We start from the raw sequence: 27146 nt of genomic DNA on the forward strand, positions 1-27146 counted from the left end.
GATTAATCGTCTGTTCCCGAGCCCTAACCTTTGGCTCCCACCACCGCACTTTAATCACACTTTGAAAATTCAATTTTGTCGCTTTTTGAGCAGATAGAGTCCAGACTTAAAGCTTGAATGCGATTAAAGAAAGGAGAAGATTAATGCCCTCATTCTCCCCCTATTTAGTGGGTCCTGTCACTGGCAAATTTGACCTTCGTCGTTTTTACACAGACTGCCTTCATTTCATTCACCTTTGACACATCCAATTTTATTATGCAGAAAGTTACAGTAGGCTTCAACTTTATTGTCTTGAAAATCTGTGAATACCAAACTTCAGCTGTAAGATTATCGATGGAACTGAAGTTGTGACTGTAATGTGATTACTCTACTTACTGTACTTTACTTGCTTTAGACCAATAGATTTAGATGTAACATTACACGATTACTTACCTGTCAATTATCAAATCCATTGGCTGATAGTGAAGTAGTGTTATGCAGATCATCTCCTGTCTGTAGAGTCTCAGACATCAGAAGTGTATTTAAACAGTTCGGTAAAACACCCACGATGGGTCCTTTTGTCCAATGTTCAGTATGTTTATATATAGAGTTGTTGTTTCATTCTCTGCTGCAACTCTCACCAGGTATTTCTTTATCTCAGCAGAGAGTGCGTCTGAACATCAGATGTAGAAAAATGCAGCAGGACCTGCTTTTATATTTAGTTTTTTCCATGTGAGTCCATGTTGCTGATGCAGGATCAGTCGGTCCATAACTTTCCTGTACATTCATATAGTTTATAACTTAACAAGTTGTTAAACCAGCACAAGTGGAACTCATTGTCAGTTGGCAGGATCAAGATGCTTTGAATAATTTTCAGATAGAAATTACTCACTTTCTTAGATTTATAATGAAAGGATGTTGATTTAATTATGATGATTTTAGAACATCAACGTGCTAATTATTGTAAAATCACTATAATAGTTTTGGGTATTGGCCTATGATTAAACTAAGTATAATTAGAAATAAATTATCATACGTGTCCATACTCCATAATAATCCAACCAAAAAGACACAATGTAAAAACAACAACTATTAAGAGCCAGAATAGACGTTAGACAATGAAATGGGAAATGAGTCCATGATTCTGTTGTTTTAATCCTTGGTTCCCGACACTGCCAGTCCCACATTTTAAAGGGATAGTAGCATTTTTTTTAAAGTGGGGTTGTATGATCTACAAATTGCCCCTAAGTACTTTAATTGCAGTAGAAGACTGTCTGCACTCCTCCCGTTAGCAACGCCCCCCCATAATAGCCCTGCCCACAGATTTACAACATACAGTGTTGTGAACAGACCCAAAGAAACGGCCTATTTTCACAGTTCCATTGTTCGCTATAATATAATTTTTTCCAGCCCTTCAAAGTACAGGAAAAACACAGTTTTTATTTGGACCTAACCAACTCACGTATCCCTCCGCCCAGGGTTAGCGCCCGCCGATCAGCAGTTGGTTAGGTCCAAATAAAAACTGTGTTTTTCCTGCACTTTGAAGGGCTGGAAAAAATTATATTATAGCAAACAATGGAACAGTGTATTTTTTTTTTTAGGTAAAACCTCTTTTAGGCCGTGAAAATAGGCCGTTTCTTTGGGTCCATTCACAACACTGTATGTTGTAAATCTGTAGGCAGGGCTATTATGGGCTGGCGTTGCTAACGGAAGGAGTGCAGAGAGTCTTCTACTGCAATTAAAGTACTTAGGGGCTATTTGTAGATCATACAACCCCACTTTTAAAAAAAATGCTACTATCCCTTTAAGAACAGAGTCAGGAAACCAAAAGGAAACAGTGTCCAAGTCTTTTTGAAAGGAACAGAACCACAGGGGTCAACAGGCCGTTTTCACAGCAGAGACTCAAACTGGTCAGAGCAGGAAAAAAGTGCAAAACCACATAACACCAACAATGGCTTCGTTGGGTCAAGTGCTCCGGTAAGCCGTGTCGGTGACTGACCTACATACACACAGCCTCTATCAGTCCTGGTAGCGGGCGGCTCACCCCCTAAATGAAACGCCACCGGTTTCACTTCATGTGTCAGTGTTGCTGCCCTGTTTGTGTTTGAGCTTTTGAGTTTTTGAAAGCAGGCTGTAAAAGAGAGGCGGTGATGAATGGAGGCTCTGCTGCATCTCCTGCATCACTCATCATCATCGCGGTTCCCAGAGCTCGCTGGGATCCTTTTATCATTCCCCTCCCCGGTGGAACAAGTGCGAAGGCCCCAGACCGACTGTGCTGACAGTCCAGCGAGTCCGGGGCAGCTTAACGGCCACAAAGGAAACTGCTGCCGTGCACATCATCCACTCACAGTCTGCCAGGCCTCCTGTTTACCAGCTGAATAGACCACCGAGCCGCCGAATAAAGAGACTTGTCTCCCACAGTCTGAAGCGTTTGTTCAGCCGAGCCGGGCCCATGGAGCTGGCAATTATTTCCACGGTTTAAAATGCACAACCTGCTTCCTTCTGTTCAATGCGTTCGCAGCATCTGAGGGGTTAATTCCAGCGACGGCGCTGCTGAGCTTGTGTTTGTGCAAGGTCAGGGTCAGGGTAGCACTAAAGTAGAAGGGCTGTCAAGATTCATATACTACACTGGCCTCGGACCAGATGTTTGCAGGGAGTGCTGCACAGCTGTAGGTAATTTTACATGGAAAAACACAACTCACCTCACCTAAAAGAATGTAGTTATGAATAATCCAAGTGGAGGTGGAATTTGTGGCATGTTTGCCTCAGGTTAGAGCTACGACGTAGAAATAGAGTGGATTCAATTGGATGGAGGTTACACTTTTATCAGGATTACATTACATTAATTTATAACTGCTGACGCTCTCACTTTTAATAGAAGCTTTTAACACTGTTCTCTTTTCTATAACTATTTTCACCACATAAATACTTCCTGTAAAATAATGAGAAGAGCAAGATGTTTTTAAGAACATGGTTTGATGCCAGAATGATTATTGTTGGTCAACTTGATTCTGAAAGCAACATACTACCTACAAATGTTATGACTTTCCTATTCAGCCTGGGATGTCATCCCATATGACAAAGGCAAAGATGGCTTAAAGGGATAGTTCAACATTTTGGCAAATTGGCCCATAGCCATAATCCCTATAGTTTTAGAAGTAGGTTTGTTACCTTTAATTGTCGGTGCAAGCTATTTTTAGAACGGCGGAGCAGAGCCACAAGCTGCTCAGAGCTACGCTATGGAGGCTCATGGGATTTCTTGGTTTCCCTCATCAAACTCATCAAATTCACAATCCAACAACTCCACAACGCTCTGGTGGACAAGTTGTGACCTGCACATTCACCACACTATGAGATAATAACGGAACATTATGAGACAGAGTTGTTTTGGAGGTAAATGCAGAGACTGCTTGCCAAAAAACTGCCCCCGACGGGAACACGCATCAGTGGTTTTGTATTAATTTACCTCGAAAAGAACTCTGTCTCGTACCGTTCCGTTATTATCTCATAGAGATTATGGCAATGGGCCAATTTGCCAAAATGTTGACCTATCCCTTTAATATACTGTATAATACAGTAATTAGATCTAGGTAGCCTATACTGTAGGTATTCTGCAGGTGAAGGTACCACTGTTTTCTTCTGGGACATCTGCTCTTTCAGCATTATTTAAAAAATACACATAGATTTGAGTTGTGAGGAAACATGAATTCACCTTTGTTGTGAATCCACCTACACTGGAATGCTCCACTCTGACTTCTGTCCATAGAGGAAATATGAAAGTGACCTTTAGAGACGTATTTGTGCAGGAAGAGTTGGGCTGTATGGACAAAGAGTTGTAAATAATACAGGTGTTAATCAGACATTTGACTGTGGTAAACCTCTGTCTGTGTCTGTACACCCACTGCAGCTCATCAGCAAGTCTCCCTGTCTGTTAACAAGAATGTAAACACTGGAGAGCCAATGAGAGCCAGAGAAAAGATACACACTGATAAGAGCCAAACCCTAAGCACTAGCAAAACCTGTTCATCTACTCTATGTATTACTTAAATGGGTGTTTTATCAATAAAGGAAACAAAAAAAAAAGAAGAGGAGGAAAAGAAAGGCAGGGTCAGGGGAGCAGACTGAAGCCTGATTGGCTGAGGGGTTTCCTTCCCGGCAGAGTTTGATACCAGCCGTTACACAGTGAGTGAGTGGGGGGTTTGCTGGAGGTGATGAGGTAATGCCTCCCCTTTATGAGAGAGGGTGACATCATCGATGTGGCATTCTCTGTTGCCATGGAGAGGGAGGAGGCGGGGGAGGCGGAGGGTTGATAAAAGAAGGGGGCAAATAAAGGGGTGTGTGGGAATGAGATGGATGCGTCTGGGCTGTTCATGTGTTAAAATAAAATCTTGATTCTAACAATTAGTTTTATTTTGAAAAACAAAACCAATTTGAGTCGATATTTTGTGTAGTTAGTGACATTTCTCCACTGTCTAATGTATCTAACTACAGTATACTGTGTGTGTGCTGATTCAGTTTTATAACTGGGAGGTTTCTTCCTATTGTTAGTTTTCTTTGCCGGCAGCCAGAAATCCTCTGTTTTCAGTCCAACGCCCAGATAAGACGTCACTGTGTCTGGAGGAAATCTCAGTTCAAGGTCAAAGATGTATTTTACCCACACACGCCAATTTCCTCGCACAGAAACCAAATTTGGGAATGAGTAGCAGACATTTTAGTTTTTAATTTTTTAATTTTTAATTCCCTCTTCACACCATCAGTCAGTCCTCCTTTATTATTATATTCATATCATTTCCATTTGTTTCCTATTCCCGTTTTATTATTATGTTTATGGGCCAGTTAAACCACGGTTATGAACAGTCAGTCAGTAAATATTAAAATCAAATTTCTTTGTCCTGAAGTTAAACCTTTGTCTTTCCACATAGTTGTTTTATTTGGTCCGTTAGTTAATGAGGAATCCAGTCCGACTGGATAATATCAGACATGTAAATCTTGGCTGTGGACCAGTCATCCTGGTCTATTTCTGTCTCCTTGGAGGAGGAAGAGAGGGGTCTCCCCCAGACCGTCTGCCATTTCCTCAGCTTGACTTTCACCCGTCTGTGTCTGTAAATGTGTCTGTGTCTGTCTGTGTGTCTTTGTGTGTATGTATGTGTGTGTGTGAATCATCCCTTCAGCCCATTACAGCCCCCCTGTCTCTTTCCCAGAGGTTGTATTTTCTCTTTGTCTGCAAGGATTTTTAGCTTAGCCTGCAAGTACAACAACAGCTGAGTGCTCAGGCGATTTCATGCAGTAGACACTTTTGTTGTTTTCACTACTGGACCATTTACACTTGATGTTTATCGTCTATTTTTTTTGTTTTGTTGTTCTTTTCCTATTTTACTGGAAGGCCGGGCCGACCGGTGTGTGTGTGTGGTGCTTATTGATCATCGGCGCTGAAAGCTTCTCTGCTGCATCTGCAGATGGAGAGGAGATGGTGTCCTTCTGAGCTGAGCACAGATGATGGAAGAGTTAATATTTAATGAAGAGATACACACATGTGGGCGTGTGTGTGTGTGTGTGTGTGTGTGTGTGTGTGTGTGTGTGGTTGTGTGTGTGTGTGCGATAGAGAGAGGTGTGGCCCCTCGTAAATCTTTCAGCTTTGCATCTGTCAGTCAGTAATGATCCTGCTCCACACCCCTGTTTCCTCTTCACCCCCCCCGCTCCTTCCTACTGTGGCAGCCTGCGCGTCATTTAATGACCTGTGGCTACTTACACACACACACACACACACTCCTATCTCCAACCCAACACACACACACACACACACACATGCAGACACACTCGTCATGAGATGCTGACCATTTGTGTGGGAGTCAGTTGGCTTTATGTTACTGTGAGGCGTTTGAGGGCTCAGCTCACAGGACGACACTTTAGGATCCAAGAGCTACACGTTGTTTTCCACTTCATGTGTTGTTGTGTTGCTGTGTGCACATTAGAGCTGCTGTGATTAGTGGATTAATGGATAAACTGATCAACAGAAATATGATCTGCAAATGAATTAATGGTTGATTGCAGAAATTGTGGCAAAATGAGGAAAAAAAATCTTCAAAAGTTTCACTCTCGCAAATGCAAGAAGTTGCTGTATTTCTTGATCTTGTGTCATGATGATTTACTTTTTTTAATGGCTGTGTGTAGTTGCATGGTCATCTTTATAATACTTTTCTAAAACATTTCATAGACTGATGATCAATCAAAAATGATCTTAAAGCAGAAGTAAGCGATCCGGTGGTTTTGGCTAACTTCTTATCTTCTTATCTCCCTCGTCCCTACGTCACCACATTCACGCGCATCCCTTGGCTGCACACACAGAGAGGACTGCCCCTTTATGCCGTTCTCTCTCCTCATTGGATAAAGGTTGTAGGATACAAGGAAAGTTTTCTCCTCGGCTCAGAGCAGAGCAGAGTGACTGACAGACCCGTGTTTCAGACCAAACACTCTATAGAAGTGATTGCTGTCGGAAGATACAACTATTTAAGATGTATATTAACACAAATATTCTGCTTACTTCTGCTTTAAGCAATGAATTAAGCATTAGTTGCAGCTCCAGTTCAGATAGATGCGTCTGGCACAAAATAGAGACAGAGCATCATGTTGCTGCAGTTATATTTGAGCAGACACACACACACACACACACACACACACACACACACACACACACACACACACACACACTAAACCACAGAGCTGCACATGTCAGTTCATCTTCAGAGGCAGACAGCTGAAGTAATGCAAACATTTATCCCCTATCAATAATTCATTGTCTATCTCTGCTATTTCCCTGTATGTGTGTGTGTTTGTGTTTATTATGACTTTGACCTAATTCATTTCCACAGACAGGCTTACAGCTAATGATTATTCATATTCATGATTAATCTGCTGGTTATTTTCAGTATTTATTGATAAATCTTCCACATTCCATTTGTTTTTTGTCCCATCCATTTTTCATCCAAAACGCAAACATATTAAAATTCACTCCCATGTGTCACAAAGAGAAGCAGCAATTATTTTTCAGTAGCTGGAATCAGAAAATATTAGATAAATATCACTGAAATTATTATTATTAATCAATTATTACCAGTCAGTTGAGGCAATAATTGTTTGATCTGTAGTTTAAAGTAGCGTAACTCAGTGTGTTTGTGTGAGTCTACTGTACATGCTGAGTGGTTTCATTAATATACAGTATGTTAATGTGGATTTGTCGAGGCACACGTATGTCATTATGTCTGGTTCAATATATTTACATTTTCATCTTCCTCAGCAGCTCGGTCCCTCTGGGGCTTTAAAATCCATTCATTCACTTGCACCTGATGGTTTTTCATTCAAACTTGAGCTCGTTCACATCAGCTGGGACAAATGAATCATGTTAGGCATCGACCCAGGTCGGCCCGTCAGCGTGATGAATAGGAGGCAGAGTCGTTCAAAAACATATTACATCAGGAAACTGTCCAATGAGATCATCTCTGAGGGAATAATAAATGTGAATAATAGCAAAGTGGTAAAGAAGCACATGGATAATTCATCTGCCATACTAATAATAATAAAATAAATAATAATAATATACAGTACCATCATCATTTCAATCCTACAAACACACACTTAGACATATTTGTATTTATACGTCCACAAAATTTAAATATATAATCACAATAGCAATTTATTTAGATTGCATGTACATATATTGAGAGCTACGGAGGCTAATGGGGTTTCTTGGTTTCCCTCATCAAACTCATCAAATACACAATCCAACAACTCCAAAACGCTCTGGTGGACAAGTTGTGACCTGCACATTCACCACACTATGAGATAATAACGGGACGTTGTTTAAAATCACTTTTTAATACCATCAGTTCTTGTTATAAGTATAAAATATCAATTCCTTTAAAAAAAAATGTAACCCTTCAAATGCCACTTTGTTTGCACAATGTAGGCTACTTCTTAAGTGCAGTAAGCCTTCATACGCCCCTATTTGAAACTAAGAATATTACATTAAATTGCTCTCCTGGCCGAAAATGGACCAGTTTGGTAGAAATTTAGAATGAAATCCATTTCCCCAAAATTTCATGATTTGTTACTGTAAATGACGAGGAATTATAAAGTGCTGTTTTCATGGGTTTCAATGGACCAGTCCCTAGGAAAATTTCATTCCATCTACATTAACACAGATGAAATGGTCAAAAAATAGGAAAGCGAACTTGACACAAATGGTCAGATAGAGGTCAGAGGACAATACTACTGGATGGACGGCCTTAAAACCTTTTCACCTATCTTCACGGCCCCCAGAGGACGGGTGGCACCAGCTCGGGTCAGATTGATTTAAACGCATCACAAAGACTGTGAGTCAGTAAATGTGACAGCACTCAGCCGGAGTCAGATGTCAGGTGAAAAGGCTGCCTCCCTGTGACCTGGAAAAGGAATTTATGACTCTTTCAGACACTTTTAGCTAATTCCATCAGGGATTTGCACAGGGTGGTGGGATGGAGGGGGGGGGGGGGCACAGCTTTACTCCAACACTCCTCCCTCATCCTCATCTTCTCTCTCATTGGTGTGTTTCCTGACCCTGAGGGAATACAGCTGGGTTTCACGGTGTCTTAAATCCTCTCTGCTCCCTCTCAGTTATTTATGTCCGAGCGAGCAGCCCTTTTTCTTTGCCTTTCACTTTTTTTTTCTCTCGTCCCACCGGTCGTTGTCTCTTCAATCACTCCAACCGCCCATGTTAAGTCTTCATTCTGTTTTTTTTTGCCTACCTACGCTTTCTGATTCTTGCCTTTTCTCTCCACCCTCTTCCAGATTTCCTCGAGCCATATATACTTCTCTCCCTGTTGACCTTGAACATCACTTCTGCCTGCTAAGCAAAAAGCCATGCAATATTTAGGCTTCCACTTTTATTTTTTCTCTCTCTCCCTTTTTAATTTTTGCACAGCAAGGTGCCGCGGCTTAGCCGAGTGTGAGAAACTGATTTTCAGAGCATCATAGCGGAGTGGGCAAAGACCCGGTTTGAGTCTTTCACTCTGATAATCCTCTTAGACGCCAGTGCCGATGCACACACACACAAACACAGCCGACACAAAAATGCCCAAACACACACTGACACACTGACTGCATTCTTGGATAGAGAGTTCATTTTTATTTATTGTAGCAGTGTATTTTTATTTCCAACCATGGGAGTCTTGGGTTGGGTTGTAACTGTGTGTTGCTGCCTGTTCTTTTTCTTCTCCCTCTGAGATAAGACTCTTGTCCTCCAGGCAGGAATTTGCCGTCTCCATCTGAGAGTTACTAATGTATTCACCATATCTGTAATACTCTGCTGCCACTCCCAGAGCTGCTCTAGAGACGTTTCTACCAAGGAGCTGAACCTCGGTGCATTAGTATCACTCCAGCCTGTGTGTGTGTGTGTATGTATCCTCCCCAGGTATGACTTTGCCACAGCAGGGGTGTGCAGGATGTGTGTGTGTGTAGTGAAAGGCTGTTAGTGAGCAGCAGCAGCAGCAGAGAGCCAAGACAGCTGAGTAGCTCCTGGCTCGGTGCTGTGGATGTCTTGTCTTCTGAAAGCCTTGACCCACTTCCAAGTCTCGCCCTTTACCTCCCCCCGCGCCTCGCTCACCCTAACGTGCTGCATACTGAAGCAGCTCTGCCACAATCTGCTGAGCTGCAGTGAAGCTCAGTGTGCAGCCAGGCACCGAACAGAGTGGGTGTGTCTCGGTGTGTGTGTGTGTGTCTAATAAATAAATTGCATGTGTGTCTGACTGTATGTGCTGCAAGGTCATGACTGTGAATGTGAATGTGTGTGCATGTGTGTTTGCACAGGCCCTCCGCTTGGTGCAGAGACCTGCGGCGAAGTCACGGCGGAGTTGCGGCTTCTGATGAATATTTTAACGAGTCCGACTCACTAGTTGTTACTTTACGAACCAGCCCTGTTTCCTCCTCACACACACAGAGGGTTAACTTGAGTATTTTCTTGTTTAGCTGTGATGCTGAAGGAGGGAGGAGGGAGACATGCCACTGCAAAGATTCAACGCCAGATTTGAGCAGTTGCAGAGTTGTGAGTGTAGGGCTGCACCCAGTTGTTGTTTCTCATTTCTGACGAATCTGCAGATGAATTTCTCCAGAAAAGGTGCAAGCAGGCAGCATGCACAACATTCTTCACTAAGTTTCATTGATGATCTATATACAGTAATTTAAGATCCAACCTGACCTGAATTCTGCAGACATACATTTCACTATGCACTTGTTTATTACTATAGTTTCTTATTTATTTCATTATCTGTTTTTTTTTTTTTTTTTACTTTTACTGATTCTAAGGTGTTAGCTACAAGTTTAATTCCTAGGTATTGCACTCACACTCGCCTGCTCTCGCTCCAACCTTCACCCATAAGGAGCGGCTGGTAGCTAGCTTTTTAATTTAAAGCAGAAGTAAGCGATCCGGACGTTTTGGCTAACTTCTTGTCAGCCGATGGAGTTAGCAGTCCCCGCCGTCGTCCCTATGTCACCACATTCACGCGCATCCCTTGGCTGCACACACAGAGAGGACCGCCCCTTTATGCCGTTCTCTCTCCTCATTGGATAAAGGTTGTAGGATACAAGGAAAGTTTTCTCCTCGGCTTACAGCAGAGCAGAGTGACTGACAGACCCGTGTTTCAGACCAAACACTCTATGTAAGTGATTGCTGTTGGAAGATATAACTATTTAAGACTTATATTAACACAAACATTCACCTTACTTCTCCTTTAAGGTGTTAGCTACAAGTTTAATTCCTCCCAGCCAGTAAGTGTTGCATTCACACTCGCCTGCTCTCGCTCCAATCTTCCCCTATAAGGAGCGGCTAGTAGCTAGCTTTTTAATTTAATGTTAGAGAGTTCCATCTTTAAAATCTCTTTCATAACCGAGCAAAACTGGTATTAAAACTGAAATATCTCTAAATGGATCGATATCGAATCGGAAATTGATTCTAATCAAATCGGGATCTTTTGAATCAGAATTGAATCGAATCAGTAAATCATACCCGACCAGCCCTAATTGTCAAACCTGCCGTTTAGCTACACACTTGACTGTGTTGAGAGAAATATCTAGATCATAAAAGATATTGCCAAATATTAAAAAGGAAATGTCTTCAGGAATCCAAATGACAGCACATGAGTGAAGTAAAACTTTGTTGTGGCCGTGGAAACAGGAGGAAAGTGGGATGATGTGAATGATTCTCCTCCAGACACTGAAGCTGTGGACGGGCCGTGTTTTCAGCGGATGGTCGGGAGTCGGGACGCCCTGCTGGAGACACTCACTTAGCCACGGAGATTGAGACAGATTACAGACTCACGCCTGCAGGCAGCTCGTGCACTAACTCACTGACGACGGATACGCATTGGGGGATTAGCACACATTTTGATTTATGGACACACGCAGAGCAAATGTATCCGCTCACGTGACGACACCGTGTTTACAAACAAGCCATAAGCGGATATGTGTGGATGCAGACGACACGCCGTCTTATCAATAGGAGGATCAGTAAGGTGCTATCTGGTTCATACCGGCTCAGGTTTCCACCTTTTGAGTTTAACTAAAGCTCCTGAGTCATATGTGATGGTTCACATCCTCTTTCCTCTGAAGTAGCTCTTATCGTCTGCCATCACCTATGTACCAGGAAATAACCTTTACTCGCCTGGTTTTATCCTTATTTTGAATATTTAATCCAGCATGTGTAGCAGTGCGTGTTATTTGCATTATTAGTGAATGTGGAAAAATGTGTGTGTTGTACATCATCTTCACACACCACTGCCACCGTATCATCACCTCCTGTCCGTCTCCATCTCTTTATCGTCCCGATGTCTCTCCAGCTGACGTCACTCTGGACTTTTGGAGCAGTTTGCTGCTGAACTCCCGGTGACAGACCAGACAGAGCTCCACACATCAGCATGTCTGACGGGGGCTCGGTGTCAGGCAGTCTGCCAGACAGCTGCACTGATGTGGGCTGATATGACAGTTCAGCACTTTAAAAGTCCCATTGTTAAAATACAACTTGGAAAACCCCCCAAAGTCTGATCAGGTCAGATTAACCTGCGGTGAGGCAAGTCTTTGTTGCAAGATCACTGTTGAGCCTCATATATATGTATATGTACAGTGAACAGTCCACAGGAAAGCTGTAGCTTATATGTAGGCTATTGGCAAAAAAAGTTTGTCTTTTTTTATATATGAGTGGTTCCAGCTTCTTATAAGCTTCAGAAATAATGATGGGCCATTTTTTCTTTTTCACTGACATTTTCTTAAAGTGTTTACACCAAGCAATCAATTTATTATAAAAAGTAAAGTAAGACATATTCACAGTGCTTACAGAAAGTATTCAGACCCCCTTCAATTTTTCACCATTTATGTTGCAGCTTTATCTTAATTCATTTTTTCTTTCCCTCGTCAATCTACACCTACCATCCCATAATGACAGCACAAAGCCAGAATTCTAGAAACGTTTGCAAATTAATTAAAAATGAAAAACTGAAATATCACGTGAACATAAGTATTATATAATAATGATAATATAATAAGACCCTATAAGACCCTTTGCTGTGACACTCATGTAAGTCATTCAGGAACTGTCAAGTTATTTAGTTCATCTTTTAGATGGTTCTACACCTTCTTTTGACTCCAGATGTTGAATTAAATAATTTGGACCTGATTTGGAAAGGCACACACCTGTCCATATAAGGCCTTACAGCTCATTTGCATATCAGAGCAAAATAAGATCCATGAGGTCGAAGGAACTGGCCCAAGAGCTCAGAGACTGAACTGTAGCAAAGCACAGATCTGAGCAAGGCAACAAAACAATATCTGCTGCACTTATTGTTTCTAAGAAGAGCACAGTGGCCTCCACCATTGTTACATGGAAGAGGTTTGGGTCGACCAGGACTCTAGTCTTCCTGATTTATTGATTTTTAAGTATTTCAAAAGAAAATTTCTGAAAGTTTCTTCTGAAATTTTGTCTCACTGGAGGTTTTATGTTAAAGACAAAACCAAATGAAACAGTTCAGTTCCTTAAAACTACATACTGACTGTCACACCTCTGCCTCAGGTATGGGTAGTGGATGGCCTCTGACCCGGGTTAACATAAGAAGGATGGCAAGACACGCTTCAGGTTTATCAGATTTACAAGATTTATTCACCCAAGTGGTTTACTGAACAATAACAGAGGAGACCAACATAGTCTCCTCAGAGACAGTTGTGGGCCTACTCCTCCACCTCAACAGACTGGCAGCATAGAGAGAACCGAGCCTCAGCTCACCCCCTTTTAACCACTTGGCCCCTCCCACTATAAGTGGGCCAGTTCACTGACAGGGGGGAAAAATAATTTGCAAACAATCCCTGCCTTTAAACAATTGTCATGCAAACACCCTAACACACATAAACACAATTTACAACAACATGGCTCTAAATACAGCATATAATATATTGCTTTACTTCTACTTTTGCTAAGGAAGTGCCAACAGATGTTGAGATGGTGGCACCCAGTCAATCACAACACAACCAGTCTCAGGTGTGGTGACTGGGAAGCAATTAAGGACACCATCACGTTCTCCTGACAAGTGTGCACCCTTGTCAGGAGTCATAGGTCCTTAAAGTGACAGTGTGGGGCTCACACCGTCACATCACTTCCCCCCTCTCCGACGGCTGTGAGCTCAGGAAGCCGTGACAAGTAATCCGCCAGGACATTCATCTTTCCAGCTCGGTGGCGGATGTTAAAACAATAGGGCTGCAGAGCCAAGTACCACCTTGTGACCCGGGAGTTTTTATCCTTCATCGAGTTGATCCAGCTCAGGGAACTCCTCACACACCTGCATGAGCTCAAGAGCAGACTGTGCCGGCAAGTGGCTAAGATCTGGTGGCTGGGTGGTGGTCAGCATGGAAAGATCAGTCCCCTCTACAGTCTCATCCGTCTCCACCTCACGAGCCAGCATTACCTTCTCCCCTTGCAACTCCATGCTGGAAGGGTTTGGACTGGTTTGGGCCACATCAGCTCCCCCTGTATGGCCCCTTCGTTCCTTCCATTCTTTCAGGAGATTAATGTGGTACACTTGTGACATCTTACCCTTATCCGGGTGTGAAACCTCATAGGTGACAGGACCAATCCTTTTGACCACTGAATAGGGCCCTTGCCATTGAGCCAGCAGTTTATGGCTGGAGGTTGGAAGCAACAACATCACCTGCTGACCTGGCTGTAGCACCCGCTGGCGAGCCTTCTGGTCATACCAGCTCTTCTGCCTTAGCTGGGCCTTCCCCAGATTGTGCCTTGCCTCTGCTCGGTATTGCTCCAGCCGGTCCCTCATCTGCAAGACATAAGAAAGAACACTTCTCGGTGCAGTTTGCTTACCCTCCCAGGATTTCTTCAAAAGGTCCAAAGGGCCCTGAATAGGGAAGCCGTAAAGAAGCTCAAAGGGCGAGAACCCGGTAGAGGCTTGGGGTACCTCTCGATAAGCAAACAGGACAAAGGGGAGCCATTTGTCCAGTCTCTACCGGTATCGCTGACGAACTTCCGCAGCATGGACCTTCAGCGTTTGATTAAAACCGTTCCACTAAACCGTCCGTTTGTGGATGATAGGGAGTGGTGCGGATACCTGTGATGCCAAGCTGTTTGTGAAGCTGCTTCATGTGCTGGGAAGTGAAATTGGTACCCTGATCGGTAATTATTTCATCCGGGATACCCACACTCGGGAGAAGAAAACTGGACGAGGGCATCGATGATTTTTCGGCGTCTTGACACTCCGCAGAGGGAAGGCCTCAGGGAACCTGGTTGCATAGTCAGAGAACAAGGAATGTATTCATGGACCAGCACTGCTCTTTTCAAGGGGTCCAACGATGTCCATTGCAATCCTCCGAAACGGGGTATCAATTGCCGTGAAGGGGGAGTAATGGGGGCCTTCTCTGGTCGCCTCGGTGAGGTCTTCTGGCACCGCGGAACAGGTTTGACAGTACTCAATGACATCTCTCACCATTAGCGGCCAAAAAGAATCTGGCCCCCGGACTCTAGCGAGAGTCTTGTCTTGTCCAAGATGACCTGCCCACGGGATGGAAATGAGCCAGGTGTAGGATTAAAGGCCTACAACTGGAAGGAAAACCAACCGGTTCTTCTGGCTGATCTGCCACATACAAGACTCCATCCTCAAGCAGGTATTTCTCACCTTGGTCTGGCTTCCGAGTGGTCTCCAACTTCCCCACCTTCGCCAGCAGGGGTGCCAGGGAGACATCAGCTTTCTGTAGCTCTCGGATGTCCTCCGGTACCTGCCACTTTCCGTCGGAGTTCGAGTTGGGAAGGACACTAAACACAGGAGTACCTTGGATCTTCTCCAGGCGACGCTGGTGCCGGCTTTTCCGGGGCCCTTTATGGCCACCCTGACATAGAGAGGGATCCAAGTCAGGAAGAGGCTCCAGCCCAAGTTTGACCGTCTGGGACCGGGTATGGACTGGGTAAGCCTCGGGAACATCTGTGATTGAACAGGACTGTTCTTGCCGCCGGCGTGTTCTGCAAATAAGATCAGGCAGAATAGGCAAGTCTCTTCCCAAGATCATGTCATGGGGCAGGTTTTCAAGGACTCCAACACGGAGTAAGAAAGCCTGATCATCAATGACGACTGTAACATCCATCACTGGATATCTTCTCTGATCCCCATGAACACACTGGATGGCAGTGGCATGCTTGTAATCAAGTTGACCAAGAGAAGCAAAGGAACGGTGAAGGAGGGTCATGGAGCTACCTGTGTCAAGTAGAGCTTGCACTTGATGGCCATTAACAAGCACCGACTTAAGGATGGATTCAGTGTCCGGTTCCCGTTCAGCTTCAGACATCATCTCTACAGCAGATGGCCGTCCTAAAACTGAACCGGATGGATGAGGAACATGACAAAAGCTGGACAGCTTAGGGCCTTTCAAGGGACAGGCTGAGGCTCGGTGCCCTGGCTGTTGGCAATAGTATAAGCATATGAGCTCCATAGCTGGGCCCGGTTTTACACCCCCCCTTGTCTCTCTCAAAGTGCCTTGCACATTCACTGGGCCACCCGCTCGGTAATTGTCCTTTGTCTCTCTCAAAGTACCTTGCACATTCACGGGGCCACCCATTCGGTAATCCCGGGTCCTGTCTCCAGCAGCTCTGGTATTTGTCCGTGGGGGTGTCAAACCTTTGCGGGCATTGAGGTACTGGCCAGCAAGCTTGGCAGCAGTCACCCCATCTTCTGGCTCATGCTCCTTGACCAGGTTCTCATCTCATTTGGCAGCATACGCAGAAGTTGCTCCAGGATCATCACCTCCGCGATTTCCTCCTTTGTCCGCTGCTCAGGTTTGACCCATCTCCTGTACAGTCCTTTGAGTCGGTTATAAGTCTCTTTGGGCGCCTCACCCAGGGGCACGTGTGTTGACCGGAACTGCAGTCTGTAGGTCTCAGGAGAGATATCAAATTTGGCAAGGAGTGCGTCTTTAAGTTGGGCATAGATGTTGGAAGAGTCCTCATCCATTGACGAGTAGGCATCGAGGGCCTTCCCACTCAAGAGAGGGACCAGTCTGCAGGCCCATTCCGACTGTGGCCAGCCCCAGGTGCGGGCTATGCGCTCAAAGCGCACCAGGAAGTTTTCAATGTCCTCGCCTTGTTGGAAAGGGAGCAGCTTGGGGACGTGTCGTAGGTGCATGTCAGTGGGGCCCACAGCCTGCATGGACTCACTGGACTGTGGAGTAGAACTGGGGTCCAGGGGTTGGCGTGGCTGAGGAGCCCGGGTTGTGGAAAGTCGCCGTAATTCAGTTCTGGGCGCTGGGGTGGGAAGAGGCATGCGGGGACTTTCCTCAACAGAAAGGTCGATGGGAGGGACAGTGCGTTGGTGGGCCCTAGCGCCTTGGTCAGGGCGCACGAAGGCTCCGCCGACTCCAGGCACTGTCATAGCCGTTTTCAGCTGCCGAATTTCCTGGACGAACACATCTTCCCTCTGTTGCTGACCAGTCAAAAAGTCCTTTAGCAGGGTGACCAGCTCCAAAGTCCCAGCAGGGTCCGACATCGGTGGCTCCACCAACCCTGGTCCCCTGACCTTCGGCTTAACCACGACGTCCTCCCAGCCTTTCTCATCTCCGATCCACTCCTCTTCCTCCAGCTCCTCCATCAGGGCTGCTCCACCCACAGCCCCTGCCATGGCCTCCTCTTCAGCCTCCTCTGTCATTGTCACCAACTCTGCCACTTGAGATCGTAAACCTCGTCTCCCTCTGCCAGACTTCTTTGTATAAACCCTGCGGCTTGCCATCCCACCACTGCCACCAAATGTCACACCTCTGCCTCAGGTATGGGTAGTGGATGGCCTCTGACCCGGGTTAACATAAGAAGGATGGCAAGACACGCTTCAGGTTTATCAGATTTACAAGATTTATTCACCCAAGTGGTTTACTGAACAATAACAGAGGAGACCAACATAGTCTCCTCAGAGACAGTTGTGGGCCTACTCCTCCACCTCAACAGACTGGCAGCATAGAGAGAACCGAGCCTCAGCTCACCCCCTTTTAACCACTTGGCCCCTCCCACTATAAGTGGGCCAGTTCACTGACAGGGGGGAAAAATAATTTGCAAACAATCCCTGCCTTTAAACAATTGTCATGCAAACACCCTAACACACATAAACACAATTTACAACAACATGGCTCTAAATACAGCATATAATATATTGCTTTACTTCTACTTTTGCTAAGGAAGTGCCAACAGATGTTGAGATGGTGGCACCCAGTCAATCACAACACAACCAGTCTCAGGTGTGGTGACTGGGAAGCAATTAAGGACACCATCACGTTCTCCTGACAAGTGTGCACCCTTGTCAGGAGTCATAGGTCCTTAAAGTGACAGTGTGGGGCTCACACCGTCACACTGACAGAGAAGTTCTCGACAAGGTGGAGGACGGTTGAGTTGCTGTTCAGATTTCATTGAACCCCTCAAAACCCACTGGCCTGTGGATGTCATGTTGTTTTTTTACTGTAAGGGGTTAAACCAAATCTATCTACCGGTATCTTGTCCTGAAACCATGGCACAATAAAACTGAAGTTAAAAAAAAAAAACCCACCAAGGACACCAGTGAAGCGAAGGTGCCAAGTCTGAGTAGTTTTTTGTTCATCAGTAACATTTGACACAGTTCAGTGACAGTAAAACTTCGTGACAGGTCGATTTTTCATCTTGGAGATTTGGGCTGACTCAGAGTCTTCTGTCTGTTCTTGTGATCCTGACTGACTCCCTGATGTTGAGATAAGGACTCTGTCTGTGGGGGCAGACGGTCTGTTTCTGGGCCCTTGTTCTTCTCTTTCTGTGTGGAGATAGCTCTGCTGCCTCTGGCCGTGTTTGGTCTGGCCCTGGCCCCTCTGCTGGAAACCCATCAGCTGCCTCCCTGAGGGGGTTGTGTGATGTAAAAGCATCTAAACATGTAAAGCTCCTAAAAGGCTCTTTGCACAGTTGTATATACACTGATTTCTTGGTAAACATTTAATTTCAGTTTGACTTCAAAATCTTCTTCTGCCTCCACAAAGTCGTGTTTAACCGCTACATATGGCGTTCCCTGTGGCTGACTGAGTAAATACACACATTGTACTGAAAAGCATGTTGTCGTAGTCGACCGCACTGACATCACTCCGTCTTTGTGTTGTTCCATTTTACTTTGTTTATTTTTTTAATTCTCCATCTGATATGTGTGTTTTGGTGTGATGTCATTTGTCTGCCTGGGTGGTGTGTGTGTGTATGCGTGTGTGTGTGTGTGTGTGTGTGTGTGTGTGTGTGTGTGTGTGTGTGTGTGTGATAGATCCACAAAGAGCCTTATTATCACCGGGAAAGCGGTAATTTGGGGCGTGCAGGGTGTCATCAGCAGGGTTAAATTATGGGTTTACAGAGCTCAGTTAGGCTACAATATAATGTGCTGTCAACACAATGACAGCAGCAATCTATATTTGACGAGCACTTTTAAAAGTTGTAACTGTTTGTTGCATCAGTGATGACACTGGCCTCCATGTTTTTCATGTTGTTACAGTTACGGTGCTGAAAATGAATGTTGACAAGTCAGTGACTTTATTATCAGACAGTTAAACTGTTGACTGTCCTTGAAAATGTTTGATTAAGTCACTTATGTTTCCAGTTTTCAAATGTGAGGATGTTGCTTGTTTTACAATTTTCTCTTATAGATCTATTTAATATGTGGGTTCATTGTTGTGGGGCTCTCTGACACGTTTACTGTGATTTTTAAGAGAATAAATGATGAACGGACTGATTTGAATACAATAATACAATATGACATATGGACCATGTCCTATCACAAGAGGGAAAGTCTTGCTTTTCCCTCTTGTTTCTGCCAAAGGAATTGAATTGAATTGATTAAGGGATAGCCCCTTGAGATGCAGCATCTCATTTTCGAGGGGGTCCCAAGTACACATACAACATACATACATACAAACATACATTCCACAAAACAATAATACAAAACGGACAGTACAGAAAACAAAAGAAACAAAAGACAAGACAAAACCAAACAGACAAATTAACAAAAACAATTAGGTAAAACATATGCTTGCACTCAGCTCACCCCTCCCACCCAACAACCCCTGTCCTCAAATGGTATATGGAAAAAAGAAAATACATTAAACTGAACATTATACATAAAATAAATTAAATTAAATTACCCTCAAATTAAAAACATGAACAGGTTATTCTGACATGAGAGAATAAAGAAGACCTAAAACAAAGAAAGGAGGTAATGGATCTCAAATGGGGAGGAAGATTATTCCAGTCATGTGGAGCTTTGTATTGGAATAATGACCAGATTTTATCTTCAATGCCCATTTAAAAAGTGTGAACCAACTGCTCATGCACTTCTTTCCACCTCTTCCTCTGCAGATGTTGTGAGTGCAGCGCCTCGCTGTCCCACTGGTATTATGAAAAAGATGGCCGACTCTTCTGCAAGAAGGACTACTGGGCCAAATTTGGGGAGCTGTGCCACGGCTGCAACGATCCCATCACCACCGGCCTCATCATGGTAAGAGGACGTATCCGCTGACTCACTCCTCATCACCTGCCTGCTCCTTTGTTTGCCGATAAAACCTCAAGTTACAGCTCGGGGCTGTGGCGCACAAACATGAAAAAGAGCAAACACACACACACACAGAACTGTGTCCATACTTTTACAGCCTCGGCCCGGTCAGTGTGTGCCAACAGACGTACATGCACGTAGGATGGATGCCAGACCTGTAACTGACCCTTTTTTCCTTTAGCGGCTCCGTCAGATTGTCTTACAGACCACCAGGAGCTGTTGTTGAGACACAGCACAGAGGGTCATGTGGGTTCATGTGCTGAATGGATGTGGTTGCGGCACCGGAAAGCAGATAAACAATAGATTCAACCTCTGCTGATAAGTGCTGCTGCATTATAGAAAAGATGAGATACCAGAATCAAAGGAGAGTTGTGTCTATCTGCTGATTAATGACGGAGTCGTACACATTTATAAAGCTTGAAAAGACAAAAAACAGATTAATACTGTATGTGGCTGCACAAACGCAGGTGTAACGTGATTTTCTTCAGGCAGTTGTAATTCTCCGTGCCTGTTTGCTAATCTGCCTGCTCCTAATGAACTCACCTCTGCTGAGGTGGCGGTGCAGGGCCAAGCTGCTGGTGCTCTTCTGACACACACACACACCTCTGAAATGTTCATAAAAATACGATTTATATTCACCCCTGCTCAGTCGCATAGTTGGGTAACACTTTATAATAAGTACACACTATTAAACATTAGTTAAGCATTAATAAATACTGAATTCTTCATTTATAACGCATGAATACTCATTAGACTGTAGTTTATAAACACAGTTAGTCCTTATCAATGATGAGTAAAAGATTTTTAACTGTGTTTATAAACTACATACTAAGGAGTAGCCTATTCATGCGTTATGATGAATTCAGTATTTTTTTTTACTCCTCGGGGATAAATAAAGTTTTTTGAATTGAATTGAATTATTTAATGCTTAACTAATGCTTAATAGTGTGTACTTATTATAAAGTGTTACCCATAGTTGATTAACAAGAAAATAAAGTAAATTTGGATGATCATTTTATCTATCTATCTAACTTTTGGCATTTTCTTTGTCTTATTTGATAGTAAACACAACATGTTTGAAAATGGCAACTCAGGATTTCCTGGTTTCTGGTTTCTGGTTTGTTTCTTCTAGGATTAATGCAGAAAATAGTCAGAAGATTAATTTTTATATATATATTTAAAGAAATATCTTCCCACACATCATTGAACATGATGCAGGTATCCTGAATCCCTTGATGTGTTTTGGGGGATGATCAGAGTCACTTTTTAAATGGGTTTGAGCAGTGACTCTGCTGCTGTGTGACTAACATACAGTTCACTATAAAGCAGTTGACATACTTAGAGATGTGGTCAGTGTGAAGAAGCATGTTAAACACCCCCCACTGATTCATCACTGGTCAACTTTTGCTAATCCTCATGCTGTTCACACCACCCAGGGAGGCAGAATTTGAATTATCAGCTGTGGTAGCAGACGATATGAAAACTATGTCAGCTATGTGTGTGTGTGTGTGTGTGGAAATATGTGAGGCTGATATTCTGGAAAACTACCGCCTGTCGACTTTACATAAAGCTCCTACGACAGGGAAATTATCCACTGAAAACACTGGCTAAGCATTTGCATTTCAGGAGATGTCACCTGTGTCTGATGTGTAAAATGTTTAAAGGGATAGTTCAACATTTTGGCAAATTGGCCCATTGCCATAATCCCTATAGTTTTAGCAGTAGGTTCGTTATTTTATTTTCGCTATTTTTAGAGATTATGGCAACGGGCCAATTTAACAAAATGTTGAACTATCCCTTTAAATGCCGTTTGGTGGGATTTTGACTTGAATCATCTCAAACTGCATTTCAGCTCTAGGCCATTGTGTATTTAACTTCCATTTTAGGAGCAGTTCTTACCAAAATATCACAACAGGAGCTGTTTAAATTGCGTTTTAATCCCATTTAATGTCAATATCTAGTTGTAGGATGTTTAGTGGCCAGATAAGGCCGTTCAGCCACCTCTAACCCAGACTGTTGACTACAGCCTTGAACCAATAAACCACAGACTGTGAGGGAAAGCTGACTGGTTTAAAAAAAAAAGAAAAAAAGAAACTGAGTCCAATTGTTGCAAATAAAAGGCCTCCTCCTGACACATTTGCCCCCGGTGACATACTGCAGCCGTCATGTGTCATGGTCATGATGAGCGAAAATTATTCATGGTTCGGCCTTTTCTCTGCATCTGTACGAGTGAGTGAGTGAGTGAGTGTGTCTGTACTTTATCATTCACGCTGCCTCCAGACAGCTCGCCCTTTGCAGTGCAATCCCGATAATGAAACATGTAGGGACTCTAAAGTGAATTAGGTGGAGAGACTGCTGCACCTCCTCTCCTCCTCTCTCCGCTTTATTGCTCCTCTTACACTGCAAAGACCCTGACCGACTGTCTCCTCCGTTACTCTTAAATAAATCTGAGATGGGCCAGCCAAACATGGCTTCATCGAATCATCGCAGAGGTAGCTGGACCGATCGGATTACTGCGTAGACAACGTGCGGACCAAGGTGAGCTCCTCGTGTCTGTGCCAAACACAAAGAAAAAGGTGAGGCAGCAAACGCCAGAGTCAGTGAAAACACTGTGAGCGTCATGATGATGTGGTGATGAGTCAGTCTGCAAACAGATGGTGGTCAGAGAGAAGCATCACATGAGGGAGGGAGGGAGGCTAAGAAGGAGCTTCAGCCTCGCTGTGCTCTTTTATTTATATGTTTGGGAGCTGGTTGCCAACAGCGACACTTTATTAACAGCTTCTCCACTCCCATCAGTGAGGTTATACGTATTCAGCACTGCTATGTTGACTTTAACTGGCCTGTTGTGCATATAGTGTAATTAGTATTTACAGGTGCATTTCAGTAAATGGAGGTCAGTGTAGCTACTGAACCAGAGTTAGGCCTCGTTCACACTGCAGCCCAAATCATCAGAATCCGATCTTACTGACTGACAGTCCACATTACATGATCAGATCCAATCTGCGTGCGTCCAACTGTCCACATTGATTTCTATGGTAACAGGCTACCTACGCCCATAAACAGACAAAACAGACGACAGTGAACTGTGCTTCTTTCTGTCCCAAATCATGTGGAGCTGCAGCGCAAATACGTTGCTAATAAACCAAAAAAAAGAAAATCTGCTAACGACAAGGAAGTGGCAGCAACCGAGCATCCTTGAATTAACCTCTGTCTCTCTAAAACCACGTTGTTGTTGTTGTTTTTGTTCATGTTGCGCTACGACTGACACAGAAGACACATGGAAATTCTCACATTGAAACCGATCTGTACAAATCCGATTAGAGTCACATGTGAAACCACCTCCGTTTGTGGTTTGCATCAGAAAAAACCAAACTAGATACAATCTGGATTTGCTAAGAATCTGATTTTGAGCAGCAGTGTGAACAAGACCATGTAAAGGCTCAGGAAACCTTCTGAGTTCATCAGCTGATTAGAGTGAGACACGATTAAGTTACAACAGTGAACTTTTTCACTATATTTTAACTTTACATGATATTCTAATTTATTGAGATGCACCTGTATATTCAAGGAGTGGGCTGTTATCACTCTCATCTGTCTTTGAATTTGTATCTTCATTACACTGATAACATCAAAGTGATACAAATAGACATATAAATAGAAACACAAAGTGTGGTGCATTACAACAACAGTTAGTGCTCCAGGGTAAAATCTCAAAATACCATTGAGGAGCCTGATGTGGAGCTTTCACTATGTATTTCATGGCTTTCTCCAGGATGATTTGAGTTTGGTGAGCTCAGCTGTCATGCAACAGCAGAAGGTTAAACTTTAAATTATTCTGAGCACTTAAAGGACTTCTTGTGCTCGGGAACAAGCAGGAAAAACGACCTTGAGTGGAGATTATTGTGTCTGCTATACTGTTTTCACAACAGGGTATCAGATAGGGCCCAAAAAACAACATCGGACATGTATTGTCAAGTGCAGTCAAAGAAATTGCACAGTCAGGAAGAGAGAGGGTCAAAAAAACTTAATTAAATGGTTGTATGTCCTTGACATCAGCATCTACCCTGTTGCTGGGACAACCGTCCTAACTGAATATGATCTCTCAGACGACAGTATGATATTATAATGATGAGGGCTGTTCATGGCGGTGTGTGTGTGTGTGTGTGTGTGTGTGTGTGTGTAGTTGTTAACAGGTGTGTGTCGTGTCAGCAGCTTCAGCCTTGAGTAAACTGGTAGTAATTCAGCCAGAGGACGTCACTCAGTTATTTACGACCTTTACTGGGAGAGATTTATGCACCGAACACAAAGTTAACTTCTCTAATTGAATTTCCCTCCTTCCATCCCTCTCTCACTCTGTCCATCCATCGCTCCTCCTCCTCCTCCTCCTCCTGACTGATGACTGTGCAGTGATCCCACCACAGAGACACCTCCTGGCTGCGAGCCAGCTGACGGGAGCGGGGCCAGACATCGACCTGGGCTTGTTAGACGTCCAGAGTGTGGAGGAAACTCTGTGGTTTCACCGTTTCTCACTCTCAACGTCTTATCTAGTATCTCCACAGTGTTCTGTTGTCGGCCTGCTCTCCACACTCCTTCAGCTCCGCGTTGAACAGCCAGATATTAAGCCGTGATTATCACGAGTAAAAACCCTCTTTAATTTAAAGAGATAGTTCAAGAGCAGAGCCGCGAGCTGCTCAGAGCTACACTACAGAGGCTAATGGGATTTTGACGGGAATGCGCATCAGCGGTTTTGCATGAATTTCCCTCTAAAACAACTCTGTGTGGTAACGTTCAGTTATTATCTCATAGCGTGGTGAATGTGCAGCTCACAACTTGTCCACCAGAGCGTTGTGGAGTTGTTGGATTGTGTATTTGATGAGTTTGATGAGGGAAACCAAGAAATCCCATAATGAGCCTCCGTAGCATAGCTCTGAGCAGCTCACGGCTCTGCTCCGCCGTTCTAAAAATAGCTTGCACCGACTATTAAAGGTAACAAACCAACTGCTATGACTATAGGGATTATGGCAATGGGCCAGTTCACCCAAATGTTGATCTATCCCTTTAACAACTGAGTGGTAATGTAGGGGAGTTTGTTTCTTGAGAAGATGGTGGACTTTATATCATGTGTTCATGATGCACTGCAAGTGCACCATCAACTGAATTGCCCCAGGGGGATGGATAAATAAAGTTTTCATTTTTCAAGCTATATTTTGGGCTTTTAATGCCTTTATTGTGATAGGACAGAATGAGAAATCAGGGGGAGGGAGATGGGGTCAGATTTGACCCTGGGCCAGTATATATCCTATATCTGCGTTGGCTGTGCGCTACAGGTCGAGCCACCAGAGCACCCAAATAAAGTTTTCTAAAATCTGAATCTAGAGTGAGTGTGATCATCAGCTTCATAAAGTTACAGATATTCATAGTGGTGATGGGTGCAGAGCGTTTCCAGAGCTGTTTGACCACCACACAAAGTAGCTACTATTGGCAGAAGATGCTGGCAGCTCAGGGTCTAGTGCAGATTCATCAATATGTTGCATTGGTGCAGTCCTGTAGCTGATACTTTCCTTGTTAAGCAGACCGGATATCTGCCACGGTGTGACCGATCTGTATTGGATGCAGTCTCTCTTCCAGTACCTACCATCATATCATTTAGTCTTTCTGTTATCAGTTTAATTTATTCAATCATCGTCGTCCACTTACACTGTTTTTAGTGCTTCAACAATCTCTCTTCTGCTGTTGCCGGTGATAATAGGATTATGAGTTCCACAGAGTGCGCGATATAGATTTTTAATTTGGGAAGGAGAGCACCGGTGTCAGATCTGAGCTCAGTAAGTTTTGGGGAATCAGAGATTAGTATCAGTGCAACTATACTTACTGGTCAGACTAGTGCTGTACTGTAGCTGCGTTAGTGTTGGTTGAATGAAGATCACAACTTGATGATGATTTGTGTAGTGAGGATGTTTAAGCTGTCCGTTCTTCCAGTGCCTTTAAACCACAACAGCACCACTGCGTTGGTATCAGGTTTATGGTGTCAAAACAGCTTCTGTCACGTGGTTTATTGCTTTGACTGGACTGGCATCCCTTCAGTTACGTCTCGGGGACTTTCTTTGCTTTCATTTTCCCTCTCTCTTTGTGTTTCGATTGAGACAAGAACAGACAACGGCGGGAGGTGAATTCCAAGATAATTTCCTGAAATCAGATGTGTTTATGAATCTTAGGGATTTTTTCTTTGTTTGGCATCATGTGCCCTCATGAAATGACAGATCACATGGTCTGAAAGTTACCACGACGGGCTCTCCACTCTTCCCATCTGAAGAAATGATTGATTTTTGGTTTCATATCAAATTGTTTCCCTTTATGCATGTGTGACAGACAGTTGACGGTCCTGTCATATGCCTCCAACTGATCATGTGCCCCGGCTACTTGGCCACAGGGATGTCCCCTTGGTCCAGTGGTCAGCACGCATGACTCTTACCTGGGAGACTGGGGTTCAAACCCCGCTTGGGCCCTCCTTGTCCTGCCACACATGGCTACAAAACAAGGTTTGGTAACACTTTATTTGAGGCCTATCTCTGTAACACATTATAACCATACTTATAATGAGTTATAATGCAGTTATAGAACAGTATAACTATAGTTATAAACACTCATAAATGATCATAAAGCTTTATAAAAATAATCATAACAAACTATAAAGAATTTTATCATGACTTATAAGGTCAGGTATTATAATACGTTGTAATTGTAAGTAACTTTCTGACATTATATAAATATAGTTATAATTGGCTTATAAACATGTATAACTATCATTATAAACACTCATAAATTATCATAAGGCTTTATAACAATAAGCATAACACGTTATAGAGTATTATAACTCTATAATACTTTACTTTATAAGCCATTATAAAATGCTCTATGATGTGTTATGCCTATTGTTATAAAGTCTTATGATAATTTATGAGTGTTTATAATGATAGTTATACGTGTTTATAAGCCAATTATAACACGTTATAACTATACTTATAATGCGTTATCGATGTGGGCATTGTCAGCGAGTTACTAACAATT

General features: G+C 43.5%; 1 protein-coding gene across 1 annotated transcript in view; it reads left to right on the plus strand.

The window, feature by feature from the left end:
• Positions 1-27146, plus strand: part of limk1a (LIM domain kinase 1a) — a 74151-nt gene that overhangs the window by 18624 nt on the left and 28381 nt on the right. The window contains exon 3 of the mRNA XM_085796546.1: positions 19886-20024. Within this exon, the coding sequence (XP_085652672.1) occupies positions 19886-20024 (139 nt within the window). The remainder of the gene's footprint in view (positions 1-19885; positions 20025-27146) is intronic.

The sequence above is a fragment of the Trachurus japonicus genome, chromosome 13 (assembly GCF_045865225.1).
Source record: "Trachurus japonicus isolate A0001 chromosome 13, Traja_1.0".
NCBI lineage: Eukaryota > Metazoa > Chordata > Actinopteri > Carangiformes > Carangidae > Trachurus > Trachurus japonicus.